We start from the raw sequence: 22398 nt of genomic DNA on the forward strand, positions 1-22398 counted from the left end.
GTTCTGGGTAAAGGGCCTCAACCACTGTTGGATGGATCGACAATAAAATTCTAAGAAGGCCATTCATGTCAGGATTGGTGCAGTGATGTGGACCTTGTACTGGTCTGCTGTGGTGAACAAAGGGCTCAGCATGAAGGCCAGTTTACTGGTTGTTCTACATTCCTAACCTCACCAAAAGAATAGGACTGAGGATAGAAGCAGAGGAAATGAGCTTCCTTCATAGGGTGTCTGTGGGCTTATATACAGGCTGAGGAGCTCAGTCACTCTTGTGTAGAGCTCATACTTCGTTCTTTTGTTACTTTCTTCAAATTTATCAACTCAACAAGCATCAGGAGGCTTAATTTATTTATTGAGACAGGATGCCATGTCTGCAACTCAATGACCCTTAGTATTCAGAAAAGAAAGCTATTGCAGTACCTTTTCTGAATACCAATAAAAAAATTCAGAATACCAAAGGCCATTTTATTCTCAGGATAATACATAATTCATGCTGATTTTAGGAAATAAAAATAATGGCTGCTGCCAGTGTTATCCCTCAGCCTCCTATTAGACACACCTATGGTATAAATTTTACAATCCTTCATTGCCTCATTGAGAATCACAAGATTTTCAGAAAATTTGACCTCAAGGTCCCATGAACTCGAGGTCACTGCAATTTGAACACATCTGAGATTTTTAGTAGACAGACCTACAGTATAAATTTCAAAATCCTACATTGCCTTGTTCTCGACTTACAGCATTTACAATAACTCACATTCCCAAACGTGCATGACCATGCTATCCACCCGCCCAGCAGGGTGACAATAATGCCCCATAAGCCTTTTACGGCTGAGGGGTAAAAACCCAGAATCAATATAGAAACTTACAAGAACTACAGAAAAAAATAAACATTAAATAAACAATAAACTCAAAATGAAACAAGCAAAGTCGTTCTGAAAACCAACAGAACCAAAACTGAACTTAAAAGAAAAAACTAAAACGAAATTTAAAAAACATAATTTCTGTATGTAAATACATCAAATTGGAAATGGACATTTCATTGAACATAGTGAAAAGCTGTCAGCTAAGAGGAGGCGTTACCTTCATCACAGTTCACACCATGTTTGTTTGGATCTGAGCAGATGTGGCAGGCAATACCCATCCAGCCTGCCTGACAGCTACATGAGCCATTACCATGGATACCATCAGAGCACTGTGTGCAATCAAAGCAAAAAATTAAAAATTAAAACACATCAGCCGAGGGACGAGGCTGCCTGAATGTTCCTCCTTACAGTTCCTTTGTCGTAGCATGGATGCTGAAATCCTCCGATGCAGGGCTTACAGTCCGGACCATAGAAACCTTTACAACACTTTGCTACCTGTGAAACACACACACACACACACACACACACACACACACACACACACACACACAACAGAACAAAACCAATAAATGTTTTCAAATGTATTAAATATATGTTTCAATAAGGACTAATCCACCACTGGGGAATTGGAAGTGACAAAAGACCACAATCCAGCTCAGCAACTGTGAACATCCTGATAAATATCACACATAATTAAAATGAAAAACTAATAAAACACAGGAAACTAAGCAGAATTAAACTGATCGGACAAAACAAAAATCACAAATTACATAAAACAAAAGCAAATGTAAAAATGATTGCCTATAATAACTCAGCTGCATCAAGTTAAAAATAAAGCACCAGTTCCTCTTTCACCTGTTTGGTGGTGTTGCAGTATTTGGCGCAGCCTTTGCTGAGCGATGGCCTGAGAGGAGATGTGACGTACTCGCAGTCGCTCAGATGACTACCCTGAATAGACAGAAGCATAGATTTTTTGCTACTAGTTCACATAAAAAAAACCCGCACTGGCTGGCAAAATGACCAAAGTGATGCTGGGAAAGATTCCCAGAGCATTCGAAATTGTGTCCCTGTGAAAAGCATGGCATCAGAACTAAGAAAAGAGGGGTTTCTCAACATCAAATCATGGCACGACTGATGGTTTCTGTGAACTTCAAACACTTGAAACCAGGTTTATTTTTTTAGGCAGAATCAGGTGAACACAAAAGCAGAAGAGCGAATCAATAAGCTCTGCAAACTGCAAGGCAGAAAAGCAACCAGACAAAGTAATTATTGCGGAGGATAAAATTATTAATCCCAATATGAAATTTTAAAGTTTTTGTCAAAGTTTTCTCCAGTGCTCTTTTACAAGCCCCTGCTGTGCTATAACTTTGTGGTGCTCAAAGCTTTTAAAATCCAGTTAAAACTGAGGATTCTCATCTAGAAAGCATCATGCAAAAGATTTTTCCAAGTGTCAAGAACTGCAATAATAAATCTTAAACAAATTCAAAGACTGCCACATAATAGGCAATAGGCCTGTGTTACAATAGGCCTGTGTAGCACAGGCCTATTGCTGGAATGCCAAGACAATTCTACTACAATGGGAAAAGCAAGACGCAAGTCACCAGAGCTCTTTGTGTTGCTCGTGCACGAGGGAGAGAACTCTAACGAGCGCCGTTCCTTCCGCTCAAACCCCAGTCACTCTCAGTTAGCTCCCCCGTAGCACTGCTCTTTATTGTGGTTACATATGGCGTTATTTTTGTGCCACTATTCTGAGCGCGCGCAAAAATTGGACAGGTGCAAGTGTTGCATTTTGAGGAGGAATTTATTTTGAGCGAAGAAAAGCTAAATTTGAGTGAACAAAATTCATTGCTGCGAGCAAAAATGTATTTTAGTGTTTGCTATTATCCATATACACACACAAAAGCAGCCCCTCTCGCTCAGTTTTTGCATTTGGGCTCGCTCACAATGTGTTGCTTGCGCTCTCAATATTTCTGCCCGTGCGCGTTCAACTCTTTCTGTTCACCGTGCCACAAAACCAGCCAATCACAGACTTGGATGCAAAAAAATCTGATTGGCTGTTTTGGTCTCCAATCAGCTCCGAACCGGCAACCTTCCGATTACAAGACGAACTCCCAACTCTTGAGCCCCAACACAGAGTGGCGGAGTTTGAAATATTACTCTTTCTGGGTTACAAAATAAATTTTTAAGATATTTTCATGCAAGAATGGTGCTGTGTAAACTTCTAATATCTGCTCGATTCATCAAGACATCACATATTTGCATAAGTGCTCTAACGTTTTCGGAGATGCCCGTTACCCACCAGCTGACTGGCCATTGGGCGTACCAGGTATTTGCCCCGTGGGGCAATGATGATTTTTCACTTTTATGTTTGTTTGTTTGTTTTTGTAATGGTATAAACAATGAAAGGTGGTGGATTAGCCAATTGGTCATGATCAACTCTGGGCTGGACCAATTACAATACATCCGTATTGAGGGGAAAAGGAACGCGATTCATCCCGTACTTCAGCTAGAATGAAAAAAAGACACAAAGCTGGAGTTATTCTGTCTTTACGTTGCTGCACAGCTGCCTCTTCTTCTCTCATTCTCTCTCTCCCTCCCTCTCCCGTTTCTACTTCAATCATGAAACTGATCAATGATCAGTTGATCGTCTCCCTTGTTTGTTTATCGCCCACTTTGCGCCAGAAAGAGGAAACCAGCGGATGTTGCGCTAAACAACAGCAGCATGTTCAAGCTTGATAAGCTGTTGTTATAATTTATTTAATATTACTTTCTAGTATCAGCTGATGTTTGCTGGAGCCACAGCTGTAAAAGCTGCTGGTCATGATATCGGTTTGGTTATGTGGTGAGAGGGAAACATTAAGGTGATACAAATCATGCATATATACCAACAAGACAGTGTACATCACTGTCACAACAGCGTTTGTTTTAGTTCAAAGGCTTTATGGTTTTTCCTATAATACCTGGTGGTGTCAGTTCAGCCTTATATATTATGTTTAACCCGAGTGACCACCCGGTCAGCTGGTGGGTAACAGGCATCTCCGAAAACGTTAGAGCACTTATGCAAATATGTGATGTCTTGATGCAGATATTAGAAGTTTACACAGCACCATTCTCGCATGAAAATATCTTAAAAGTTTATTTTGTGACCCAGAAAGAGTGATATTTCAAACTCCATTTTTTGCACGCGATGTAACAACCCTTATTGTTTTATAGCACCACTAGGGGGGGGGAGTCTCCTAGGGGGTGTGTGAGTATAGCGTGGCAGCCATTACATGCTGCTCGTGTTCTGCTCTCAAGACAGACCTCACCATTGCAACGGCCTGGCGGCAGCGACTACCAATCCCTGCACATGTATGTACGGACAGTGTAGAGCCGTGGAGACCTGGCTTGTATGGTCTTATGTTGCTGACAAGGAATAAAGGTCTGTTGTTTAATTTAACTGACTGGCTTCGAGTTATCCGGCTAACCTCCACACCACATGCCCGCAGGACCTGCTAGCCGCTCCTTCCTCGGCAGACTGCTGTTACAGCAGCAATGAATTTTGTTCACTTAAATGTAGCTTTTCTTCGCTCAAAATAAATTTCTCCTCAAAATGCAACACTTGCACCTGCACGTTTTTTTTACGTGTGCTCAAAGTTTTTTTACGTGCACTCAGAATAGTGGCACAAAAATAATGCCATAGTTACATGAATATGTATAGATTCATTAACATATGACGTCTTACATAGGCATGCATGTGAACAAAGAGTACTGCCTGTGTGTGTGTGTGTGTGTGTGTGTGTGTGTGTGTGTGTGTGTGTGTGTGTGTGTGTGTGTGTGTGTGTGTGTGTGTGTGTGTGCACAAAATGTGACCCTTTGAAGACTCCCCAGACCTGCTGGTGCCAGGAGTCCAGCAGTCCACCTAAACAAAGGCTCTTATACTAAAACAGATACAGAGTAGGTGTCCTCCTATACCATAAATCAGTTAGAGAAGGTACGACCTCTCTCGTGACCTTAGGATGTGTGTGTATGCCAGAACACTCTGGAAGGCACACAGAGTCTTAGCAGATTGCTAAGGATCAGACATCCTATCAATATGCAATTGATTATATAACTCTAAGCATATATACATTTCTAAGCATAAATGACAATCCAATAATATAAACCTAACATTCAAAACAACTGCCAAGACACAAATTAATGACTTAGTCAAGTCAGGAATTGTAGTCTCAAAAAAGATGATCACTTGGACCCTGCACAGGAATGGACTGTGAAGTTGCAGACTAAGAAAAACTCCACTCCTGCAGGAAAGACACCTTCAAACCAGCCTGAAGTATGCTAAGGACAACCTAGAGAAAAAGCATACATGCTGAAAGTGCGTCCTTTGATCAGATGAGATAAAATTAGGACTCTTTGGCCACAGAGATGCTGCTTATGTTTGGAGAAAGAAGGAACAGGCGTACAAAACAAAGAACACCATCCCCACAGTGAAACACAGTGGTGGGAGTGTTATGCTGGGGGGACACTTCAGAGTGTCTTGAACTGGGAATCTTGTCAAGGTGGAAGAAACCATGAAGAAAGAAGGATATGTGAAATCTCAAGCAGTCACGAGCAAAACTGGGTCTGGATCGTCGCTTACCTCCAGATGACCACAGTGAATGTTATTGACAAGCATTAACCCTTTAAGACCTACCATAGAACCAAGACCGCTAGAGCTTACTTTATATTTTTACATGCTGTAGTGCCATTTTAGGGAGCATTTCAAGTTACTATACATCAATACAACTGTTATAGCCCAAATTTTAATAATATGTATGCATTAAGTCCATAGTAACAACATAAATTGAAAAAAAGTGCAATAAACTACAAAAAAATTGAAAATCATTTTTGGTTTTCTATACATACATTTCTACTTGGAGAAATTTAAGAGGTTTATCACTCAAAACTTTAAATACAAAAAAGTTGCAAAAAATAGTTTCCAACAATAGGATTTATTTTGAGTGTCTTCATAGTTTTATTTTTGAGATACAGCAATTTTTATATACTGCAGAAAAAACAAAAAACAATCTTATGATGCAAATTTGCAAAGAAAACAGCATGTGCATCAAAATAAACTATTTTCAGCAGTGCAATTTGAGTTCTAAGCATCACAGAAACTATTCAGAAAAGCATAAAGTCAAGTAAAAAACTATATTTTCCGCGAAAATGACGTCACTTTCGGTTTCGGGCAGGTAATGGCGGACATGCCATCGTTCGCGCTGACATCGATTTCAATGTGGGAAGTGTTATGAACAGCTGATCAGATCGGCAAAGTATATTTCTGGAATATTATGTTTTTGTTCCTGCAAGCGCTTTTTATGCAGCTTTTGCAAAGCTATGTGTGGACAAGCTGATGGCATAAGATGTAAGTACAACTCCGGTTTCATATGCAAAAATAAAGATTATTGCGCTAGCTTACGTGGTTCCGGTTCTACAGGGATTTAAACATAGTTACGCAAAACGATAGGCTTTAAAGGGTTAAAGCCTTGACTTGAATCCACTGAAATCTGTGGGGGGTAACTGAAGCTCTATGCCAGAAGACCATCAAATCAAGAGGAGCTTGAGCGATTCACCAAAGAAGAATGAAACCAGCAACTGCAGACTGTTATTGAGCAAAAACTGACTACTAGCATTGGAGGGGGGTAATAACTTTCAACCTGGTAGTTTTTGTGAAATAATTTTTTCCTTGTGTGAAGTAAAATAATGTAAGCATCTAAAATAAAACTAGGATGTTTGGAAAAAGCTGCGTTAAAAATCCCTTGCTCTGTTTAATAGCACTTGAGTCATACTTAAAGTGGCTGTAGCTCAGGTGGCAGAGCAGGTCAGCCACTACTCAGAAGGTCAGTGGTTCGATCCCAGGCTGCCTCCTGGCTACATGCCAAATATCCTTGGGCAAGATACTAACCCCATGTTTGCCTACTGGTGGTGGTCAGAGGGCCCGCTAGCGCTGGCAGCCTCGCTCTGTCAGTGCGCCCCAGAGCAGCTGTGGCTACAAAGTAGCTTGCCATTGTGAATGTGTGTGTGAATGTGTGTGTGAATGGGTGAATGACTGAATGTAGTGTAAAGCGTCACTGTTTTTGACACATCAAGCCAGATATGATGAACAAGAGGTGTCAATATGACACTTTTCACTGTAGATGATTAAATAACCAATGACTACAGGATGTGAGACACACCACAAAAAGACTGAGAACCACCACCTTAGACTTTATACAACCAGACTTCATTCTTTTAACAAGAGGAGTCACCCCTGCATGAGTCACCCCCTGCAGTAGACTAGGAAGAATGCAGGTTTAAGGCAGATAGATATCCGCTTTACTTTTCAGACCCCTGAAAGCTAGGGTTATCTTTGATGTAGAGTAATAACAATATATAAAGTAGAAGAGAACAGAATGCATTTTACCAGCTCGGTGCTGCCTTCTGGACACTGGGTCGCAGAGAGGTAACTGCAGTGAACACAAGGACCCTGAAAACACACAAAAATTAAACTTTAATTTTTGAGGGAGGTGGTAATACGTGTCATGATTGGATTTTTTGTTGTTGCCTGTTGTTTTTTTTAATCCATTGATTCAAACACATAAACATGCACTAAAAGAGTTAATCCTGCTCTACTGAAAACGGCAAACCTGCTGAAAGAAAGGCTATGATTAGAGCTGGGAAATTAATAGGAAATTAATAAAAGCCCACATTTAGAAACTGTAATCAACATAATAAAAAACTCTCCTGAGAGGTGTGCAAACCTGGTGATTAACTACAATAAACGTCTTACTGCAAAGGTTTCTCCACCAAGCACTAAGTCATGTTTTGTTTGGGGATCAAATACTTACTCCAGTAAGTGACACAAAAATCTATTTATAGGTTTTATTTTATGTATTTTGTATGTCTTTTGGCTGATATACTGTCTCTCTCCAGCCTGAGACTGTTCATTTCTTTGAACTTGATCAAACTTACAAATTCAGCAGAGGATCGAATAACTTTTTCCCTCATTGTATATGTGTGTGCCTTCCTTTATTCAAGTGTGTAATCATGATTATTCTTTAACCAAAATTAAGGTCAAATGTTAATTGTGATTTTGGTTTGAGGTCATATCGCCCAGCTCTATGATATTTCCATTTCTACAGGAGATGACCTGCCATTAAAAATTTAATGTAAAGTATTATAAACAGACAAAAATGTCATTGAGAGAATCTTTTCAATTATGGCTTCATCTCCAAAAAACAGGCAAAAATGCTCTTCAAAGTCAGGACCATTGTTGTTTCTCCTTCATCGCAGTTTAAAAAACAATGACATGCAGCAGTAGTGACCCCAACTATTTCAGTTCTGATATTCATTTACATCTGCAAACTGTCAACCAGACTCAAGGCAAAAGGTTAGGAGTTACACTGTGTGAAAGAAAGAACCAATATAGAAAAACTGATGGATAGTGAAAGCGTTGCTGTAACACATGTGCTAACATCTTTAGAATCTACTGACACCCTTTTTAATTACCCCTCGCCCCCAGAACTAAACTGATTCAGACTGTGTGTGTGCGTGCGTGCGTGTCTTTTCTCACCACAGTGATCTTGCTGTCAACAACATCACAGCGGTGAGGCATGATGGGAAGGATGGAGGGCGGGTACAGCAGCCCGTCAATCATATGTATGATTCCATTGGATGCCACGATGTTGGTGCTCATCAAACGGATGCTCTTCTCACCCAATACGATCCCGCCCTGCAGGACAGAGAAGTAGAGGACAGCTAGTGTTTAAGTCATCTGCTAATGTGTGTCCTACATATGGTAGAAATTAAACTGTGACATGCATTTTTAAGTACCAATGAACTATACTTACGTCCTCAGATGCAGCGATTTTGACCATCTGATTTGCCATCGTCTGAATCCGAGAGAGTGTGCTCAGATCATCAACTGTCAGCTAGAGACAGAAAAAAATCATAACCGTGATTTTTCAACCATGAACAAAGAATATCTAATGACGTTTATATTTTTAGTGCCCTGATCAGTTGTGTGGCTAAACTTGCGGTGCTTGAGGAATGGGTCAATAAATGTGAGGAGTTTACACTTTTAGAAGCAGAAATGTGATTAAAAAATATCTGAATAACTCATCTGATAAAATTAAAAGGTTACATGTCTGACTTTTCTTTATTTCCTTTCTATTTCCTTTCATTCTTATTCTGTTGCAGTGGTTGACGCTCATATTGAACATCCACCCATCCATTTTCTACCGCTTATTCAGAGTTCCCTCACCCAAGCCTCTTCTTCCACCTGTTACCCGAATCCAAACTGGAAGCTGGTCCCACAGAAGAGGGGCCTGAAAGCTGCCTCCTATTCTATTTTTAAATACCCTGGGAATCACAAGCCCGCAGTCTGAGAGTGAAGAGGTCTAATGGGGTGATACGATACTACGAGGTCATTAAGATAAGATGGAGCCTGATTATTCAAGAACTTGTATGTGAGGAGCAGGATTTTGAATTTGATTCTACATTTAACAGGAAGCCAATGAAGAGAAGCCAATATAGGAGAAATACGCTCTCTCTCTGTCTAATCCCCGTCAGTACTCTTGCTGCAGCATTTTGAATCAACTGAAGGTTTTTCTGGGAATTTTTAGGACATCCCAATAATAACAAATGACAGTAGTCCAGCCTAGAAGCAATAAAGGCATAAGCTAGCTTTTCAGCATCACTCTGAGACATGATGTTTCTAATTTTGGAGATATTGCACAAAAGGGAGAAAGTAGTCCTATATATTTGTTTGCATTCAGGAAAATATCTTGGTCAAAAACAACTCCAAGATACCTCACAGATAATGGTAATGCCATCCAGAGTAAGCATCTGGCTAGATAGGCTACCGGATTTCTACAATTTTTTGGACTGTTGTTACGTTCCCCTAAAAGGGTCCAGGCGATGGGGGGGGGGGGGGGGGGGGGGGGTAACAAAAAGTGTCCGGGTCAGGAAAAGGAGATAGAGGCAAAATGGTTAAATCAAAGAGTTTTATTAAAGTTTCTATTAAAACTAACTAAAAGAGACGGTCAAGCCACTATCACCATTTAAAGAAACAAACAAAACTCAAACGTTAGTCAATAAAGTACAAAGTAAGTCAAAAAGAGTGCGGCTCACCAGCTGCAAACACAGACATGCAGCCCACTAGCTGAAAACCACAAAAACACAGCTCACTAGCTGCAAACACCGCAAAACACTCAGCTCACCAGCTGTAACCACACTAATGGCACTCTCGCCCAGAGCTCACCTTTCCCTGGGCTTAAATCTCCTTAATTACTGACGAGAGTCAGCTGCACAAAAGGGAAAGGTGGCACCTCAGGCAGAAGAGGTAGTGGGACACGTCCACACAGGCGCCTTCAGGAGGAGGCCCTGCTAGGGCCGTAACACTGTATACAATAACCTCACTTTTATCTGATTTAGAAGCAGAAATTTTTAGGTCATCAAGGTCTTTATGTCTTTGAGAAATTAAAAGTTTAACTAATTGGTGTGTGTTATCTGGCTACAGTGATAGTCTAGAGTGTGTAGAAAGTGGTAGGTGGGTTTTGGAAGAACCCATTTGAGTCTAATAATAGATTAAATGCCATGTTGAGGCTGTCATTTTTAGTATCTACATGGATGATAAAATCACCCCCAATAATTATTTTATCTGAGCTGAGAACTGAGTCAGATAAACACTCTCAGAAATCAGACAGAAACTCTAATAAGGCCCAGGATGATAGATGATATCAAATAAAACAGGTTTTTGAGTTTTCCAGTTAGGTTGTACAAGGCTGAGAATCAGGCTTTCAAATTAATTAAAACTCTAAGTCTTTGGTTGATTAACAAGCTGGTGTGAAAAATTGCTGCCTGTTTTCTCAGCTGCTCGGACAATCTGCTGGGGGAGAGCTAACAGGGCCTATGCTTCCATATATTTAAGGAAATGAGTCTTTGTTACAAACAGACAGTATGAATGGAGGGACGTAGTCATTAACGATGTGTGCAACTAATTTAACAGACATTTAAGTGTTACTGCTCCAGAAATACTGGTCAATTACACCACACTGGCTTGACTGACACATTGTCAATCAGTGAGATTATCCTGGATAATCCTCCTTTCTGACTCTAATAATAAATATAATTTGCAAAATTAGCTTCATGTTTTTACTGATGTGACCTGAAAGTGTCACTGCCTGGTGGCCAATAAAAAAAATGCATGTTTCTTGGTGGCACCAAGGCCCAGAACAAGATAAATAAGGACTATTTTGAACCGTGAGCAATGCAAAGCTAAGAATAAAAGTGTGGAGCTAAGTCTTTTTTCATCTGTGTTCGCCAATGGGTAAAAGGAAAAAAGAAAGGAAAAAGCAACAAGTGAAAGTGAAATAAATAACTCTGACAGAAGGATTGGGGAGTTAGGGTAAGAGCTCACCGCAGCCTGGGAAAACACGTGGTGTCTGAGGAGTTCCTGAAGTTTATATTTGGCCTGGGAAAAAAAATATATTAAAAGCACAATCTCTAATATGGAAGGAACCAAATGTGCTTTAGAAAATAACAAAACTGAACATATCTGGGTTACTTCAAGATGAATATTATCAATAAGAATTAAGTTTGGGACAGAGTCACAAAGTCTTTGGTCTTCTTATTTGATTTGTTGATAATTAAAAAAACTCAGCATGTGTTATCTGCACTAATCATAAAGAGATGAAAAGTGTCATAAGAAGTGACTCCCTGAGGTCTTACATCATTCAGCATGTACAGGATGCTGCCATCTCGGGCTCGGTCCACAGCCTGGTTGGTGGGGACGAACACAGTGAGGGGTCCTGGCCCCCGCAACGGTGGCGGCGCCCCACAGTTCTGCAGAAAAACACATATCTGATTAACAAATGAGGATTTAGCACAGATTTCCTTTAAGCCTCAGTGCCAGACAGAATACAGAATTAAACACTTGCAAAGCCATGCCTCCCTGAGTTCAAGTCAGAGAAGTTTCATTTAAATTGTTATATAAATGTTTTGGGGGGGAAACCCTTGATTTCACACAAACAAAACAAGTTGTTTTTACAGGCATTTACCATCATTTTATGGAAATACAAAAATAGATGCTTGGAGATTCAAACTAAGAGGTGGACTGATTTGAAACAAAAACCTTATTACAGTGGTTCAATATGCTTATGTTATAGAATATGTATGTGCATCATACAGCCCAAAAGTCTGAAGCTGAAAATGTCTAACTAAATGATCTGAATTCTCATCAGTTTATAGTCTGTGTAGAATACATTACATAATATAAATTGTAGTGCACTGCTCAATAGCCAGTGTTAGATATGCTACACAAAAAAAAATTGATGTGTTATTTTAAAATTGCGTTTCTTAAAGTGGGGAAGCTGTGTAAACATAACAAATTTGAAAATAATTTAATCCACACATTTAAGGAGCGCACGGACAACATGTCAAATGATGAAATGATCTTTTTTTTTTTTACTTAAATGCGCCTTTAAATTAAGGAATCGCCAAAGTGCAATAAAAAAAATAGAATCTGGGGACTTCACAGAATCCTTTTTAGCGAGGTCATGCATTCTTCAGCAGGAATGCCAGACCAGATTCTGCAGGTAGTTACAGCATGGCTCTGTAATAAAAGACCTATCACTCACTTACACAATGATATCTGACACCTCATGAAATTAAAAATATCTTCCACAAAATGAGGAAAGCTTGAGGGAAGTTGACATTTACATCAAATGTGATGCTATGAGTTAAGCCAGAGCTGCTGGAGTAGAAGTTAAAAAAAGAATGAAGCTGGTGGTATTAGGCTGCACTGTAAATTGGGTTTAAATGAAATTAAACCTCTTATAAACAGTGTCATAAGGACTTCCACTACTAATCTTTCTGTGACCTTGGTGTTTTTTTTAAAGAATGAGGAAAAGAAGTGTCATAACTGTGGTGTGGAGGACCTAATGTAAACAAAAAGAACAACCTGAAATGAACAAAAAAAAACATAAAGAGATCATCTAAAACAAAAGCAAAAGGACCCTCTCCAAGTAAATAAAACACAGGACTATATAACCAGAAAACTGACTACTAATGAGAAATACAGTTTACAACAGGTGGAAGCAATCAAAGTCAAGGTCAAGGTCAGCTTTATTTATAAAGCACATCTCCAAACAGTCCATGCTGCACAAAGTGCTTAACAATGTAAAATGCCACTAAAATAAATAAAATGCAAAAACAATGATGCAGTAAAATATAGAAAAAACAAATAAGCAGATGAAATACATCATAAAAACAACTCAAACAACAATAACAACTAAGGGTGTTAAAACCAAAATGTTTAGGTCAAAGTGTGTTTAATGCCAGACCATAAAATTGTGTCTTCAGTAGCGATTTAAAATGTTCAAGTGTTTGTGCAGATCTTGATGCAGACTCATTCATCCAGGTAAGTAAATCTCTAAAAGTTGATTCTGTTCATCTGGACGTAGCATTTTGTGGGAGAAACGTTTCGTCACTCATCCGAGTGACTTCTTCAGTCTCAGCTGACTGCAGGTTTCTCCAATCTTATAAACAGTACATTTGCATAATGACCTCCCAGCCCACTGAAGGAACAATGGGCTGGGAGGTCAGTTTCTTCATCATAATTAAGCAAATTCTAATGACCATTGATCAACAACCACTGATCAAAGCCCACTGATCAATGGCCATGAGTACCATTCACAGAGAGTTGTGGAATGGCTGCAATCACAGCATTTTAAGATGTACCCTTAGGCCCCCTCCTCGATTCAGAGATGGTCTTTCTACAGTCAGCTGAGACTGAAGAAGTCACTTGGAAGAGTGACAAAACGTATCTCCCACTGAAAACGCTACGTCCAGGTGAACAGAATCAACTTTTGGAGATGTTTGTGCATATCTAATATTAAGAGGAAGACTATTCCAAAGCCTGTGACCTGCCACAGGTCTGAAGGCTCAGTGTGATTATTAATGAAGTTACCAAAAATGACAATGTATGTTTTGTTTTCGTTTAATTAAAATTTTTTAAAGACATCCACTATTTAGAGTCATCAAGACAGCGTAATAATAGCTGAAGTCAGTCTGACCCTGCTTTTAAAGGCAGATAGATCTGCAAGTCATCAGCAAAACAGTGAAATGAAAGATTGTAGCGTGAGAAAATAGACCCCAGTGGCAACATATACAGTGCAAACAAGGCAGGACCCAAAAGAGAGCCTTGAGGTACACTATAATTAAGAGGGGCTATTTATGTTGTCATAAAAAGTCCTTCCAGAAAGATAAACCAAAACCACTGGAGGGCAGACTCTTTTAGGCCAGCATGTGATTTCAGCCTTGATAGCAGGATATCATGGTATCAGCCGTGTCAAAGGCTGCTGTCCAACAACAAGAGTGCAGCAGGGCTGCCAGAGTCCAGAGTTAAACGAATGTCATTAAAAACCCTTAAAAGGGAATTAAGGGCAGAGAGGAAGGAAAAGAAAAAAATTCACACAGTGAAAAAAGAAACAAAAGCACTCTGAGAGTGCAGCTCACTAGTATTTACTTTAGGGTAGTATGGCAGATGTTTACTTTAAATACATAAACAGCTCAAAGAAACACATCAAAAACTTGCAGACCATGTGTATACATGCTCACTCTGTTAATATTTTCACCCGGAAATCCAAAGAAATTAGAACTTATCCCCACAACAGGCATAAAATAAAACGATTTGGCATTAAATGTGGCACAATTGTGAATAAACTCCCAGCAAATCCAGTTTGTATGATACATTTAAGTGGTTTAAAATGTTTAAATTGTAAGTGTTATTTGTTTTATTGTAGTAAAACAATTTCAGCATGCGGTCAAATAAAGGAAGGAGACAAACGCGAGGGTGCATAGTCACACAAATACTTACATCAACCAAAGACAGGAAGCGGTTGTACTTGTCGTCCTTAGTCAGAATCTCTCCAACTGTCAAATCAGCAAACTTAACACAAGAAGAAGAAGACATTAAGTTTCATATTGTGCTGTACTGTAAAGGAAAAAAATAACTGCAGTGTTTTAATGTTTTTCACTCAGCTGTTGTTTAAGCTTTTTTCTGTTTCTTTTTTTGGTGTTTTCAGGGAGTTTTACATCATTTGTGTATTTACTTACCTGTTCATCACGAGGGGAGGAGTCGGTGGGTGTGATGGGCTGGTCTATGATGTGAATGATCCCATTGGATGCTGGCAGGTCTTGCTGGATGACAGAGTACAGTTTTCTGGGGTTGTCCAGCAAGATGAACCTCTAAAACAAGAGTAAGACAACCAAAAAAAAAAGACTTTCTTTAAAGAACCTGTGCATGTTATGAAACAAGAATCAAGGTTCAAGCAGGTTTACATGGACTACACATTTATCCCTCAACAAACATACAACATCCCATATTTTTAAAAAGTTAACACTTTTTTCACAGCTTCATCTGTCATTGTAGCACAAAGGATGCTAAATGTAGCCAGCATAAAGCATTAAAAATACATTCTGGTAAACTGTTTCCACCAGTCACATCCTGTACACATTACAGGAAGCCTTTAAGATTGGTGCAACAATGACACAATTACTAGTATTGTTGGGGGGGGGGGACATGACAACAGTGGTGGACAACATGACCGTTTTTGCAGCTAAAAATACATGTGTGCTCACTGTGAAACAAAGCTGGGAGAATGTGTGCAAAAAAGAAACCTATTGTAAGAATTAGCCCAATTATCTGGTGTGTCTTTTGTGTGTAAAGCTTCATACTGCAACGGCAGTGAAAATGAGGCTGTACAGCCTGAACACAGGTGGAGTGAAAGAAACACTGTTCTAGACTTGACAGCTGCAACTCTTTACTGCTGTAATCAGAAAGAAACCCTTTGCAGCTTAAAAGCCAATGAGATCCCATTATCAGATCACTGGCTCAACAGACTTAAACACTGAGAAAATTAGTCTGTTCACCTGCGTCTATCCACTTCTGTCTGGAGTTACAAAGATGCTTAATAAAGAAAAATTGACAAGATAAACTGGTAGCTTAGTTTGTCAATCTTTAAATTGACAGATTTATTGTGTATGTTGCTTCAGACTGATAGCGGCCCACTCATAAACAAGAGTCCAGTAAAGCTTTGACCTGTGGATCTAGGGGGCCTGTGATGGGGGAAAAAACAGGCGTGACTACTGTTAAAGCACTTTGTAAATTGGAGGAAATCGATTCTCAAGGTTTAGTGTTTTTTCCCAGAGTTACAGATGTAAAAATGAGCGACTCTAACCTTGCATCATTATAAATTGAATGAATGAAGGAATGAGACCTTTACTTGACTCTTAGGATACTTTGTGCACCTTTAAGAGCATTGCAACCTTTGGCACACTTTCCAAGGACAGACAGCCCAGACGTGCAGATAAAGCAGGAGCCCTGAACTCTTCTGTATCTGACTACCAGAGATAAGTGCTCGTGTTATATGCTGCAGAACTGGTGATCTGTGACAGAACTGTCTCTGAATCTATTTTGTGACTCCTGACTAGTTATCATTTAATTCACCATGTTAACGATCTGTTCTGATACCATACATGAAATACTGTTGAGCAAACATACAACTAGTGTTATAGACACGCATGACATGTCTTGAGAAAGCTCCGCCCACTGTGTGAAGCCACGCAGTCAAGCAGGAAATGCAGCTTATTGTTTTTGTCTTCCTGAAAGGAGAAACAGAGACAGACGGTAAGGATTCTAATCACACCGTAAAATATCACTTCCAACTAATGAAGACAGCTCCGTGAGGGAACACTGTGAACACTGGGATAACTGGAAAATAGGAATACTTGCAATTCCTGTCAACTGCTGCAGTTTGCTCTGCTTTATGATCTGAAAGAGCTGCGACAGAAAGTGAAAGCAACTGTCAGAGAATCTTCCGGACTGACTGACTTCACTTTTATTTTTTGCTGTGTTTTCAGCTTCATTCACAGGCAAAATGTCGCTCAGATCAGAAGAGGATTTCTTATGTCCTGTCTGCAAAGAAGTCTTCACAGACCCTGTTGTTCTGTCATGCAGCCACAGCTTCTGCAAAGACTGCCTCCAAAAATGGTGGAGTGGGAAGAAAACATGCGAATGTCCGTGCTGCAAGAGAAGATCCTCAAAGAGTGATCCCCCTCGTAATTTGGCATTAAAGAACCTGTGCGAGGCCTTTTTAGCGGAGAGAGGCGAGAGAGGCGAGAGAGGCGAGAGAGGCCGAAGAGTTTCAGAAGGGTCCGAGTCACTCTGCAGTCTGCACTCTGAGAAATTCAAAATCTTCTGTCTGGACCACCAGCAGCCAATATGTGTGATCTGTCGAGACTCGAAAATGCATAGCAACCACAGATTCAGACCCATCGATGAGGCTGCACAGGATCTTAAAGAGGATCTCCAGAAATCCCTGAAGCCCTTAAAGGAGAAACTGCAGGTCTTTGAAGATGTTAAAGGAAGCTATGATCAAATAGTGAAACACATCAAAGTCCAAGCCCAAAGCACAGAGGGGGAGATTAAGGAGCAGTTTAAGAATCTTCACCAGTTTTTGCACGATGAAGAGAAGGTGAGGATTGCTAACCTGAAGGAGGATGAGGTGCAGAAGTCTAAGATAATGAAGGAGAAGGTTGAGAGTCTGAGCAGAGAAATAGCAGCTCTTTCTAGCACAATCAGAGCCACAGAGAGGGAGCTCAAAGCTGAAGACATCTCATTCCTGCAAAACTACAAGGCTGCAGTTAAAAAAGCCCAACAGCACCCCCTGCTGCAAGATCCAGAGCTGGCTTCAGGAGTGCTCATAGATGTGGCCAAACACCTGGGCAACCTGACCTTCAACGTCTGGAACAAAATGAAAGAGAAGGTCTTCTACAGTCCTGTGATTCTTGATCCAAACACTGCCGACCCAGAACTTGTTGTATTCGATAATCTGAGCAGCGTGAAATCAGGAGAGCGGAAACCACTTCCCAAAAACCCGGAGAGAACCAAGTTCTCCTGCTCTGTTCTCGGCTCTAAAGGCTTCAACTCAGGGACACATGAGTGGGATGTTGATGTTGGAAACAACAAGGACTGGGAACTGGGCGTGTTGAGCGAGTACTCCCAGGTCAGTGGGCGTCTTCAGTCAGGACTGTGGAGAATTTTGTTCTCTAATGGTAAATTCTCAGCATTTTCATCACCAGACACTGAGAAGGATCTACCAGTGAAGAAGGAAGTGCGGAGGATCAGAGTCCATCTGGACTTTGACAGAGGAAAGTTGTCGTTCTCTGATCTCGACACTAATGCCCACATGCACACCTTCACACACAGCTTCTCTGACACCCTGTTTCCTTACATTTACACTGAGAATCCTCAGCCCGTGAAGATTTTACCAGTGAAGGTCACTGTGACAGTGGAAAAGAACACTTAGAGTGATGCATATCATCATAAAGTTGGGAAATATGACAAAACTGTGAGACAAAATTTGTTAATTGTTTAGGAACGTAGAGCAACTTTAATATTAACGGCGCAAATATTAGACAAGTGTACAAGCTGGTGAATATAAAAGACTGCTGCAATGGTGATGAAGTACTCTCATATATTTATTGGTTTTATTTGTACCTCAATATACATAAAATCAAAAGCTACTCGATAGTCTACAATGGAACATTTAGGTCAGGATTTATGGTTGTTTTGTAGAAATATGGTCTCATTTCTATTTCGCCTAAGTTGCCCTGTTATAGTTCGTTGTTCATTAGATTCCCCTTTTGTCTTCAACCCTGTGTCTCATGTTTACGTCTTTCAGTGTTTCCTGTTTTATTTTGAAGAGTCAGCTGTCTCCATGTTCAATGTGTTTTGTTTTACTTCCCCTGTGGTGTCATTATGTTCCTTTGTGTCAGCTGTTTCCCCACTTCCCTCATTAGCCTCCTCTGTGCCTCCATTCAGTCTTTGTCGGGTTGTCTGTGTTACTTTCACGATGTCATGTCACGCCAAGGTATTTCATGATTCAGCTCAGGTCATGCTCACGTTCCATGTTCCTGTTTTTTCCTCGCTTTTTGCATGCTCCTGCCCTGAATCGTGTTCATGTCTTTCGTTGCAGTTGTCGTAGTTTAGTTTCTTCCAGTTTAGGTTTTAGTTTAGTTTTCGTTCCTGTTCACTTTACCGCAGGCTTGGCCAACTCCAGGCCTCGAGGGCCGGTGTCCCTCAGGTTTTAGATGTCATCCTGGGTCTGCACACCTGAATCAAATGATTAGTTCATAACCAGGCCTCTGGAGAGCATGTTGAGGAGGTCATTTAAATCAGCTGTCTTGGATCAAGGACACATCTAAAACCTGTAGGACACCAGCCCTTAAGGCCTGGGTTTGGACACCGCTGCTTTTCTGTGTTTTTTGTACTCATGTACATGTTACTCATGCTCGCTTTTTTATTATTCGAGTTACCTTTTTACGCTCCATTTTTTGATCTGCATTTGGGTCCAGTATTCACTCTACGCCAAGGGTAGGCAACTCCAGGCCTCGAGTGCCGGTGTCCTGGAGGTTTTAGATGCGTCCATGATCCATCACAGCTGATTTAAAGGGCTAAATGACTCCTCAGCATGTCTTGAAGTTCTCCAGAAGCCTGGTAATGAACTAATCATTTGATTCAGGTGTGTTAACCCAGGGTGGGATCTAAAACCTGCAGGACACCGGCACTCGAGGCCTGGAGTTGCCTACCCCTGCTCTACACACTGTCACCTCCCGCTGCCTGTGACAGAAACGTGTGGGGTATTTTTCTGGCTACTTCATGAACAAGAATGTCTAAGATGCTTGAGTATATGAAATACAGTCCTCAAAATAATGTTTCACAATGCTCGTGACTTCACTTTGGCCTTGGGAAAGAAACTTAAAATGTGAAGGGAAAACCCTGAGTTACAGCGTTACACAATGCTTTTATTTTTAAATTCACAATGTTTTTAAATGTTTGTGTTTAAATCCACAACCTTGCTGTCACTTCACAGCAAGGTTTCTGGGTTTGAACCAGCTGGTTGGTTGAGAACTTTCTATGTGGAGTTGTCATGTTCTCGTTTCCCTGTGTGGGTTTTCTCTTTGTGCCCAGCCAGCCCAAAGACATGCTCATGAGATTAACCTTTTAAATTTGTCTGAGGTGTGTGGGAGTGTGTGTTTGTCTGCTTCATAAGTACTAGAACACAGAAGACAGAACTTCTGGTTCTGTAGTGCTCTCTGGACAGCAAATATTTATTTCTGCCTTATAAATGTTCATCTAATTTATGGAACCATTAATGTTGTCTTCACAACAGTCTCATGGAAACGGGTCATGGTAACCAGTCTGCTGTTCTTGTAACCACATAATCTGTTTATATAGTTATTTAACACCATTACTCAGACGTTGAATAATTAAGAGACACAAAATGAGAGAATTATTGGGAAAAAAGAACGTGTCACATAATTCTGAAGATAATATCCTTATACATCTCACCTAACATAATTTCTGTCAAATAATTTCTGCTGTGATTTAATGATGTGTTACTTAACAGACTGTTTGGTTTGGTTTAACAAGACGTTTAATAATGAAAAAAATCTAATAAACTGTGTGGGTTGTGATTTGAAGATATATGAATTGTATATAACTGAGTGTAATGGACACACTCAGTTGGTAAATAAAACTAATTTCATTCAATAACCAGTCTCCATCACCAGCGAGTTATGCCAGCATGTTACGATAGAGAATTGTTGAGGCGGCGGGTGACAGAAGACGATGATGATAACACTGTTAGAAGTGCTGATTTTAAACACAATGGTGTGTGATGGTTTTGTAGATACTATCACACTATCTTGAGTCTGTGTGATGAAAACCGCTGATAGAGGTAGTGAAGAGTTGCATCACTTAAATGTTTGTGTAATATTAACCACATGGATGCAAACAAAACTAATGCAAGGGGAAATGATTTTCTGTAGCATGCACTTTGCTTTGTTCCAGTTCTTTGTCATATTGCTTTTTCTAATTGTGGCAAGAATAAAAATCATGCTGAAAGAACTTTTTTGTTTCTGGTGTATCCTTGTAACCAACTTTAACTTACTAATGTAGACTGGACATTGGCAGTCTGGTGGTTGTGCTGTGTCCCAGAGAAGAGAGCCGGGGGCTCTTATGTGTGAAATCTGCATTAAACTTCAGTTAAATAAAGAATATGCTGGGCTCCTGTCTTGACCCATGAAAGAGATTCTTAATAGTTTCACTTTGTAGTTGAAGTGAAAATCACACCTACTTCAAATCACTGGAATTGTGTGTCAAAGTCTGTACTCCTGCTTAGTTATATTATACGGACAGAAATTTGAGCACTGCAACATCACTCCACTTGTCCCAATTTAAAGAAAAAATCTCATTAATGGATATAAAATAGTTTCAACAGAAAATCTGCAGGACTTTAATGTCTATGTGATTATGAGAGCAACAGAAAAAAACAGAAAAACTTAATTTGGGTGCATTTTGGGTAAACTTTCAAAGGTCACATCACCAGGTGATGTCAAACCTTCAAAAATAATTTTCTGATACAGTGTGGGTTTGTGTAAGGTGGGAGGCAATGATTGATTTTTAGGAAAAAGTCTTGTCGTGACTGTTGAGTTTCCAGACAACAGCACGCTGGACCTGAACTAAAAGCTCCAGGAAATTTTGACCTTATGCTTGTGAATAACAGTGGCTGCTTCCTTGGCTTTGACAAATGTCTCCACCAAAAATAATTTCCAAAGGCAAGAACCAGGCTTACACCTTTCATTTTTTCTTTACTATCTAGCTTGAACAGCAGCTGGAGTCTGGAGAAGCAGTGTTACCTTGTTTTCTTTGGTCCTCAGCTTGGATCCTCCGTACAGGTTGAAGTCTCGACCAGTCAGATCCCTGTAGAGGTACTGACCCAGGATCAGGTGGTTTTTACATACTGTCTCCTGATTTAAGTCCTGCAGAGATATTTTGGTTTAGAAGACCAGGTTTTTGTATTTATCGATCAGTTAGTTTCTAATTATTAGGTATGCTAGATGTAATTTGAGATCATGTGAGTCTGTGAGCAGCCTCTGAGTGAGTCTCAGAAGGGGAGCCTGATAGATGAAGGCTCTACCTCCCATTCTACTTTTGGAAACTCAACAACAAGTAAGCCCGCAGTCTCAGAGAAAAGTGCTCTACTGGGATAATATGGTACTGAGGTCCTTAATATATGAAAGGGCCTGATAATTTGTAACTGTGTGTGAGGAAAAGGATTTATACTGCATTTATCACTGAGTCAATGAAGAGATGCTAACATGGCAGAAATTTAATCTCTTCTTAGAAGTAATAAATGCATGAACTATTTTTTTTCCTAATTTTGCACAGATCTAAGAAGGCAGCACCAGAGATTTGTTTAAGTTGCGGATTAAGCTTTTCAAATCTATGGCTTCATCCCTCAGGAGCTTCCTGTGCTGGAGGAGATCATTAAAATAAAATTCAGACAAGCAGGTGACCTACAGGCAGAGGTGATTTCAGCAGGGGAATGAAAGCTGTGAAGGGTCCGTTATGATTCAGCAGACGTGGACAGCCTGCCTCTGAAACACACACACACACACACCCCAAAGG

The 22398-nt window shown here is 40.1% G+C and overlaps 2 protein-coding genes across 3 annotated transcripts in view; one reads left to right on the forward strand and one right to left on the reverse strand.

The window, feature by feature from the left end:
* stab1 (stabilin 1) overlaps nt 1-22398 on the reverse strand; it is a 174173-nt gene that overhangs the window by 132654 nt on the left and 19121 nt on the right. For both annotated transcript variants that reach the window (XM_086293106.1, XM_086293107.1), the window contains 12 exons: nt 22291-22367; nt 21627-21749; nt 14979-15110; nt 14740-14811; nt 11592-11705; nt 11281-11334; nt 8711-8791; nt 8434-8592; nt 7285-7347; nt 1719-1811; nt 1272-1358; nt 1081-1192 (listed from right to left, as the gene is read on the reverse strand). In XM_086293106.1, the coding sequence (XP_086149232.1) occupies nt 1081-1192; nt 1272-1358; nt 1719-1811; nt 7285-7347; nt 8434-8592; nt 8711-8791; nt 11281-11334; nt 11592-11705; nt 14740-14811; nt 14979-15110; nt 21627-21749; nt 22291-22367 (1167 nt within the window). The remainder of the gene's footprint in view (nt 1-1080; nt 1193-1271; nt 1359-1718; nt 1812-7284; nt 7348-8433; nt 8593-8710; nt 8792-11280; nt 11335-11591; nt 11706-14739; nt 14812-14978; nt 15111-21626; nt 21750-22290; nt 22368-22398) is intronic.
* On the forward strand, nt 16503-20854 carry LOC147331066 (E3 ubiquitin-protein ligase TRIM35-like). Its single transcript, XM_086293108.1, has 2 exons — nt 16503-16551; nt 16785-20854. Exons 1-2 carry the CDS (start codon nt 16503-16505, stop codon nt 18230-18232), a joined length of 1497 nt encoding a protein of 498 aa, XP_086149234.1. The 3' UTR covers nt 18233-20854.

The sequence above is a fragment of the Aulonocara sp. 'chitande type north' Nkhata Bay genome, linkage group LG5 (genome assembly GCF_057382095.1).
Source record: "Aulonocara sp. 'chitande type north' Nkhata Bay isolate Kocher_YH1m ecotype deep benthic linkage group LG5, A_spYH_male_GT1.1, whole genome shotgun sequence".
In the NCBI taxonomy this organism is placed as follows: Eukaryota; Metazoa; Chordata; class Actinopteri; order Cichliformes; family Cichlidae; genus Aulonocara; species Aulonocara sp. 'chitande type north' Nkhata Bay.

Excerpts from the sequence above, each read along its gene's own strand:
- LOC147331066 (XM_086293108.1), top strand. The coding sequence starts at position 16,503 with ATGCAGCTTATTGTTTTTGTCTTCCTGAAAGGAGAAACAGAGACAGAC. Across the intron at positions 16,552-16,784 it reads AGGAGAAACAGAGACAGACG|CTTCATTCACAGGCAAAATG; the intron begins GTAAGGATTCTA and ends CTGTGTTTTCAG.